This window comes from Arachis ipaensis, chromosome B03 (genome assembly GCF_000816755.2).
Source record: "Arachis ipaensis cultivar K30076 chromosome B03, Araip1.1, whole genome shotgun sequence".
In the NCBI taxonomy this organism is placed as follows: domain Eukaryota; kingdom Viridiplantae; phylum Streptophyta; class Magnoliopsida; order Fabales; family Fabaceae; genus Arachis; species Arachis ipaensis.
Genome location: NC_029787.2, coordinates 20,336,636 through 20,345,624, shown reverse-complemented (window position 1 = coordinate 20,345,624; position 8,989 = coordinate 20,336,636). Strand labels below are relative to the sequence as shown.

General features: G+C 40.4%; 1 protein-coding gene across 1 annotated transcript; it reads right to left on the bottom strand.

The window, feature by feature from the left end:
- LOC110269405 lies at positions 1,118 to 1,603 on the bottom strand. Its single transcript, XM_021117211.1, has one exon. It carries the CDS (start codon positions 1,601 to 1,603, stop codon positions 1,118 to 1,120), a length of 486 nt encoding a protein of 161 aa, XP_020972870.1.

Here is an 8,989-nt window from a genome sequence, read left to right as displayed (position 1 = left end):
TGAGAGAAGAAGAGACTAAGAGAGAGAATAAAAAAAAAAAAAAGAGATGAATTCTATTAAAATATGCTTGCAATCTAGGATATTAATAACAATACATAGCACTCTCTTTAGATACCCTTTAGTAGTAGATTAATGTCTCGTTAAAGTAAATGAAATTATGAAAACAATAATCATATTTTTTGTGATGACACATTATTTTTGTTTGGATTAAAAATCCAAAATTATTTGAAGTGTGTTTTATTGTGCAGGCCCATAATAGGTATTAATATGTTAAAAATATTTGGCTGAACTTTGGACACTAAACAAAAGAACAAGTTGCTGGATTATCTTGCCCAACAAAGACATTTAAAAAAGGTCTATTGCTGCTAGTTTTGGGGCAAAAAAATAAATTGTTGCTGAACTATGCCCAACATTGCTATACTTCACTAGCAAATAAGCAAGTTCAGAAGTGATTCAAGCTGAAATGAAAGTGCTTGTTTTGATTAAGTACCAAAAAGGAAAAGAAGGGAAAAGCAAAAGATTGGAGGCTAAGTAATAGGTAACCAAAAGACAATACACACCAAAACAAATACAGCAAGTGAAGATATATAACAATGCAGGAAAATATCAAGTAATCAATGAAACAGTGAGAATGTAATTGTAGTAAATCAACAACAGCAGCACTCCTGACTCAGGAAAACCTCCTATAGCAACTTTCCATATGAAATATACTTATCCTCTCTCATTACACTCCTCTCTTCTTATACACATGCATTCTCTCTATTGTTGTAACTAACTCTCCACCTCGGCATACTATAAGAATCCCCTGTGATGCACCCTCATATCACCCTTCATAATCCTTCATCCACACAGGTGGTTTTCTTATTCTTTTGCTTGTTGGATCTGCAATTGATACATTTGGCCCATCATGAGTTGTCGGTTCTGCCATTGCTGTATTCGGCCCATTATGAGTGGGTTTGCTCGTATCAATCACTCCCCCCATTACAATGACCTTGTCCTCAAGGTCTTCCCCAGGATACATTCTCACCAACTCAGCCCAACTCACCTATGTTGCTTCCTCTCTTGGTGTTCCTTGCCATTCCACCAACACTTGAACATCTTGAGACCCATCATCAAGCTACAAGGTTCTACTATCAATAATGGCTACCGGCACTGGTTCAAAAGGCAGAGAAAGAGGAAGCTCGTTGATGCCCCCTGCCATAATGGACTCACCCTTAAACTCCTTCAGTAGTGAAACATGAAAAACGGGATGAATGGCACTTCCAACTGGTAACTCCAGTTTGTAAGCGACAGTTCCCACTCTTTGGAGCACCTTAAATGGTCCAAAATATTTCTTACCAAGCTTCAAATGTCTTCGCATCACTACGGACCCCTGCCGATATGGTTGAAGCTTTAAGAGAACTAAATCACTAACATTGCGTCTATGAGAATCAGCTTGGCGTTTCATGCGTTCTTGGGCTTGTTGGAGGCGAAATCGGAGTTCCATGTCAAGAATCTCCCTAACTCGCAATAGATCATCCACGTCTTGGACCAAAGAAGAGCGACTAGTATAGCCAGGTATAGTTCTGACAGCAAACCCATACAAGGCCTCATGTGGTGACATTTCAATGGTGGAGTGAAAAGAATTATTGTAACAGAACTCTGCCCAATTGAGGTAGGAAGACCACTTGGTTGGATGAGCATGTGTAAACACACGCAGATATTGCTCCAGGGTCCTATTAACAACCTCGGTTTGCCCATCCGTCTGAAGATGATAAGTCGTGCTATAGAGCAGCTTAGTACCACAATGCTAAAACAATTCTTTCCAAAAACGACTAAGAAAAAGAGGGTCCCTGTCTGAGACAATAGTGGCTGGGAAGCCATGATACCTCACCACGGAATTGATGAATTTCTGAGCGACCAATTTGGCAGTGAACCCCATCTTTAACGGCGCAACCCGAGCTGTTTTACTGAACCGATCCACCACCACTAACACTGCAGTAAAACCATTGGAATTTGGTAGTTTGGTGATGAAGTCTAAACTAATTTCTTCTCAAGGCTTTGCCGGAACCGAAAGCGGTTGCAAGAGTCCCTGTGGCTTATCAGTGACATACTTTGTACATTGATACTCCACACAACGATTGACAAATCGAACCACATCTTGGCGCATCCCTGGCCAAAAAAATAAAAAAAAAAAAAACCCCACCCACCTCACCACGGAATTGATGAATTTCTGAGCGACCAATTTGGCAGTGAACCCCATCTTTAACGGCGCAACCCGAGCTGTTTTACTGAACCGATCCACCACCACTAACACTGCAGTAAAACCATTGGAATTTGGTAGTTCGGTGATGAAGTCTAAACTAATGTCTTCCCAAGGCTTTGCCAGAACTGGAAGCGGTTGCAAGAGTCCCTGTGGCTTATCAGTGACATACTTTGTACATTGATACTCCACACAACGATTGACAAATCGAACCACATCTTGGCGCATCCCTGGCAAAAAAAAAAAAAAAAAAACAGCTCACCCAACCCTTTATACGTTTTCAAAATACCCCCATGCCCTGCAGTCAAGGCTGAATGGAACTGGTGCAACAACGTCTCGCGTATATTAGCAACATTCGGAACCCAAATTTTACCTCGGTGTGTCATCAACCCATCTTTGAATACATATTCAGAAGGTAATGTACCCCTCTGTAGCTTCTCTTGCAACTGAAGCATCTCCTCACTCTCGTTATTAGCCTGGAGCAGGGTTGGCAAAAGATTGGACTGCACTGCTGTGAATGCTTGGAGCTGTGTGTGATGCTCATCATCCCCTAGCCTGGATAGCGCATCTGCAACCTTGTTAAACTTTCCAGGGCGGTACTCAATCTCAAATTCATATCCAAGCAATTTAGAGAGGTAGTGTTGTTGTTCCGGGGTAAGGATCACCTGCGTCGTTAGCTCCCGCAAACCTTGGTGATCAGTTCTGATTAAGAATTTCCGCCCTAATAAGTAATGTCGCCATTTCGCCACAGCTTGAGTTACTGCATAGAGCTCTCGGACATATGCAGATGCTTGAGATAATTGAGCTCCCAATTTCTTGCTGAAGTAGGCTATGGGGTGTCCCCCTTGGGATAAAATTGCCCCGACGCCAGTACTCGAGGCATCAGTCTCCACTATGAAGGGCTGTGTGAAATCAGGGAGAGCCAACACTGGGGTATGAACCATCAGCTGCTTCAATTGATGGAAAGCCTGATCAGCAGCGATATTCCATTGGAATGCATTCTTCTTGAGAAGTTCTGTCAATGGAAACACTCGCTGCGCATACTGTGCCACGAATTTCCTGTAATACCCCGTCAGCCCTAAGAATCCTCTTAATTGTTTTAAAGACTTAGGAACAGGCCATGCTACAATTGCTTCGATTTTGGCTGGATCCACCTTAACCCCTTCGCCCGAAATCACATGCCTTAAATACTCAATGTGTTGTTGCAGAAAGGTGCACTTAGAACGCTTGGCGAAGAATTGGTTCTTTTCAAGATTTGTAAAGCTTGAACTAAATGATCCAGATGCTCCCCTCGGGACGGGCTGTAAACCAGGATGTCATAAAAAAATACAGCAATAAATCGCCTCAAGTATGGTTGGAAAATCCTGTTCATTATCGCTTGGAAGGTGGAAGGTGCATTAGTAAGCCCAAAAGGCATCACGACAAACTCATAGTGACCCATATGAGTACGAAATGCTGTTTTGCTTATGTCTTCTTCACGCATTCTGATCTGATGGTACCGACTCCTGAGGTCAATTTTGGAGAAAAACCTAGCTCCATGCAACTCATCGAGAATCTCATCAATAGTAGGGATTGGGAATTTATCTTTAATTGTTATCATGTTCAGAGCTCTATAATCGACGCAGAATCGCCAACCACCATCCTTTTTTTTACTAGTAATACTGGGCTTGAGAATGCACTCTGGCTATCCCTAATCAGCCCCGCTTGTAACATTTCCGACACTAACCGCTCCATCTCCTCCTTCTGGAAATGGGGATATTTATATGGTCGAATGCTTACTGGCGATGCACCCGGTGTAAGGTTGATGGGGTGGTCAATAGCTCTATGCGGGGGAAGTTGTTTCGGTTCTTCAAAAACATCATTGAATTCCTCAATAACTGTTTGGATAGCCACTTCCTCTACCTCCAGAACGGGCTCTTCCATCGATGGAATCGCTGCCAATTGAAACAATGAAGCAATGTTACTACTTCCGCTGAGTTTTCGTAGCTCCTTGAAATTAAGCTCGGTCTCTCGCAGCAATCGTTCACCCTTGAATGTGATCCATGTCCCCATTTCCTTAAATTTCATAAACAGCTCCATGTAGTTAATTCGGATGGTGCCTAATCTCATCATCCAATGTACACCCAACACAACATCTGCTCCTTTAAGGTCCAAGACGTACATGTCCGTGGAGAATCTGTATCTCTGCACCAATAGTGATAGGTCTCGACATTTTGCAGCACAGTTTATGGATTCACCATTACCTTTAATGCAGGTGTAGGAGTGAGAGACAAATTGAGCTTCTTAGCTATGGACCTCTTAATAAAATTATGGGTGCTACCCCCATCGATTAAAATCAGCAGTTGCTTGTTGGCGTGGGTACCCTTCACACGCAAGGTCTCAGGGTAAAATTCGCCCTCAAAAGCATTGAGGCTAATTTGCGGATTCTGTTGTTCACCCTCTTCCTCCTCTTCTTCGGTGTCTGACTCATGTACCTCTCTATTACCCTCTGTCGTTCCTTGCAACAACTCCTGAAGTTCCTCTTCCCCAATGAGCAATTGATATGAAGCCTTGCAACGATGTCTCGGTGCATAGTTGTCATCACAATAGTAACATAATCCTTTTTCTCGTCTAGCCCGAATCTCAGCACTTGTTAATTTTTTGAATGGTGGCTGGGGTGTCTTGGTGGGAGTGTTGGTGGAATGAAGAATCGTAGGGTTTGCAGGGTTGGTAGAGGTGGGGTTAGTTTGAATTTTCTGATTAGTGTAAATGGGGTTGAGAGTGCGATTGGGTGCAAATCGGGTTGGGGCTTGTTGAGTAATGGGCTTACTACCAGTGCTTCTAGCTAGGCCCGCAGTTACCGCATTTTTTTGTTCATGTAGTTTGGGGATGGAGACAGCTTGTACGTAAGAGGTAGGTTGGGCCAAGAGCGATTCACACTTCAATGGCTCTTTGAGTCCGGCTACGAAGAGTGAGATTATCCATTCTTCACTCAATCCGTTGACTCGATTGGTCAATTCTTCAAATTGGCACTGATATTCTTCCACCGATCCACTCTGCTTCAACTCTTTAATGGCGGTTCGGGGATCATAATAGAGGTTCTTTCCAAATCTGAGGACCATCGCCTCCAGAAACGCTTCGCATGTATATGCCATGTTGTTGTTGATCCCCGCCGGTACCAAGCATAAGCCGCCCCTACCAAGTGAAATGACAATACCCTGATTCGTTGTTCCATGGGTATCTCAAAAGTCTCTAAGTATTGGTGGGCTCGAAACACCCAATCCTCCACCCCCTCACCGTCGAACATTGGTAGATCGGAGACTTTCACTCTGAGTCGGGGCCACGGTTGCTCAGCCCCCACACTCACAGACCCTGCCCCTGAACCACCTTCCATGGTGTCGTCACCATTGAAGCCATAATTATTCACCTTAAGCTTCAATTTCAAATTCTCACGAAGCAGTTTTTCAATGGATCGTAAGGAAGAGTCTATGTTCGTGAGCTGAGCTTGCGTATCGGCGATCCTTTCGTTAGCTTCCACGAGACCGCGGCTAAGGGTGGTGACCTCTTGCTTATTCGACAAAGTGAGCTCCTCTAATCAGTTCAAACGTGATCCTTCCGCCATGGCTCCGATTCTCTCAATGAAAGCACCAATTAATAGGTAACCAAAAGACAATACACACCAGAACAAATGCAGCAAGTGAAGATATATAACAATGTAAGAAAATATCAAGTAATCATTGAAACAGTGAGAATGTAATTGTAGTAAATCAACAACAGCAGCACCCCTGACTCAGGGAAACCTCCTATAGCAACCTTCCATATGAAATATACATATCCTCCCTCATTACACTCCTCTCTCCTTATACACATGCATTCTCTCTATTGTTGTAACTAACTCTCCACCTCAGCATACTATAAGAATCCCCTGTGATGTACCCTCATATCACCCATCATAATCCTTCATCCACACAGGTGGTTTTCTTATTCTTTTGCTTGTTGGATCTGCAATTGATACATTTGGCCCATCATGAGTTGTCGGTTCTGCCATTGCTGTATTCGGCCCATTATGAGTGGGTTTGCTCGTATCACTAAGTCAAATCAATAGAGCAAAAATTAAATTTTTAAGTCAATAATATTCAGAAGAAAAAGGTAAAGCAAATTTATCATTTTTGTGCATACACAATAACTTGTTAAAACTACTTTAGAGAAGAAACACCATTCTAGTAAGAAGAAGAAAAATAGAAGTTGCTTTTTCTAATTCACATCCAAGAATTTGAAATGAAATTTGGGATTAAAGTACAAGATTAAAGGTGTTAATTTTGTAAACATGCTAAAGGTCTTATGACCTTGTCACAATCACCGCTGTTGTCCATATCTCCTCTACGCTATTCAACTCTAATTTTCAACCCTAATTTTCTACTTCAATTTTTTGGAAGAAGAAGAACTTAGATAGTTTATTGTTTAAGATGTTGACTCTTACCTGTAATCAAGTTTTAGAGGCATTATTCCATACAAAAGGGAGTAACCAGCCAAAGATTTAAGCAAAGAGAAAGAACCCGCCAATTTGACCATACCTGGCACTCTCACCACTCAAGTCTAAAGTTTTAGAAGCAATGCATCTACATTAAAGGGAGCATTCCACACTATAGAAAAATCACTGAGTACCATCGAATTTATCGACAAAAAAAACAAAAATAATCTGCCGATAAATATTTACCATCGGATTTTGTTCTTCACCTGTAACTTGCGATAGAATTAGTTTTTTTAAGCTATGAATATATCTAGTGTCAGTTACCAATGGATTTTTTTCGATGACAACTTTGGCGCCAAACTGTTTTGTTCCCGCATTATTATTGTCGGATATTTTCTTCGAAAAATCCCACGGTAAGTTCAGTTCTTTTCATATATTTTTTTGATGAAATTAGTGGTCAAATTTTAAATTTTTTATTTAAATTTATTTTTTGCATAATTAGTAGTCAAATTCTAAATAATAGAAGTCAAATATGTTAAATTACCAAGTGTACAGATAAAATAAAAAGTTAAATAACAGAGGATATGATACAATTAAACAGTGTATAAAAAAATCCTAGTCATTGAAAGTCATCGTCGTCGTCGTCCCGCTGCTGAGGCGGCGGCCTAGGCGGTGATGTTTGTGCCCCTCCATTAGTGCCGCTTCCACCAACAATGCCTTTGCCACCAGTGCACATCAGATCTTCGTACGACGCCATGTGTTACTCCATCTGCTGAAGTCACTCCAGCTCCTGCCTCCACTCCAGCATGAGGTCATTTGTGTTTGTCATACGTGAGAGGATCGTCTGATACCTCTCCTCAGACTCCCACAACTGCTAAGTCTGTTGGTAAAGGCTCTGGGTGAGGAGCAGCACCTGCTCCCTCAAATCCACACCGTCCTCGGGATCGACGGGCCAACTAGTGGCAGAGGCAGATGAATGTCTCAAAGTAGACATTAGTACACTCCTGTGTACATGTATTGTTATTTAGCGTAAACCTATCAATAAAAAAACTTAGGTTTAGTAGTTTACTAAAAAGTACTTCGAAGTAATCTATAAACTTGAGTTCTATTTATATTTTTTTTAAGAATTTTGGCAGAGTTTTATCTATAACTAGAATGCACTAAAAATTACATCCATCAACAATTCACTTAAACAACAACATCTATCAACAATGAACAAACAAGAATTAACAATCAAGCAGCAACATCTATCAACAATCAAGAATTATCAAACACAATAAGCAGTTCAAACCTATTAAATTGAATCAAACCTATTTTAACAACCTAAATCCACTAAAACTAGTAAAATTGAGTGTAACTAAATTAAACTGACTAACTAAAATGGTTTTCATATAAAAGACTTAACATAGTACTCACGCCGAAGTTCCATCAGGCCAAATCATCATCTATACGATGGGAGATGGTGGAGGAGCATCTAACTGAGATCTGTGAGAGGATTCTGGTACCGCGGTGTCTGTCGTTGGAGGCAGCATCGTCGAGGTAGTGCATTGTTGAGCGGATGAAGGTGGTGGAGGAGTCCAAACTGATGAAGAAGACGGACTACTTCCTAATTACAGGGTGGCATAGCAGTAGGAGCCACGTAGTTTGAGTTAGGGACCATGATGAATGGCTGGTCCTGTGCACCTATTGTCTGTGACATCACAGGGGTAGTCGGCGTAGATGAGGTCGACTGAGAAGCCCAAGGGGTTCCAGTAGAACTCCTCCCTCTACCATGACCACGTGGTCAATTGGTGACACATCTACCTCTCATCATGTCTACAAAGAGAATATCAATTAACACTAGTCACAAAAATAATGTAATAACAAATCAGAATCAAATAATACACACAAAATTATAATAACAAATTACAACCAAAATTATAATAAGAAATCATAACAAATCAATAAATTTATTTAGAATAAAAATAATGTAATTAAGAGTAATTTATTTAGATGTGATTAAAAAATAGTTAAATAATTATGTAGTGTAAAAAATTAATATTATTGAAGAATTAAATTAAAATTTATTTTAAAATTAAAAATAAAATTTATTTAAATTAAACATTAAAAAAATTTGGTTCATTAGAGATAAAAATACATAATTTACTTTCATTTTATTGAAATTGGTAATGTAATTCATTCCATTAAATTTGACTTTCATTCTACTTGATTTAGTAATTCTTCTAACACTAATGTATCGTTTTATTTAAGTTTTTAATATTTCAAAATCGTCTCATCAATATTGTCTTACTGTTAAC

Coding starts and splice junctions, on each gene's coding strand:
- LOC110269405 (XM_021117211.1), bottom strand. CDS start 1,603: ATGTCACCACATGAGGCCTTGTATGGGTTTGCTGTCAGAACTATACCT.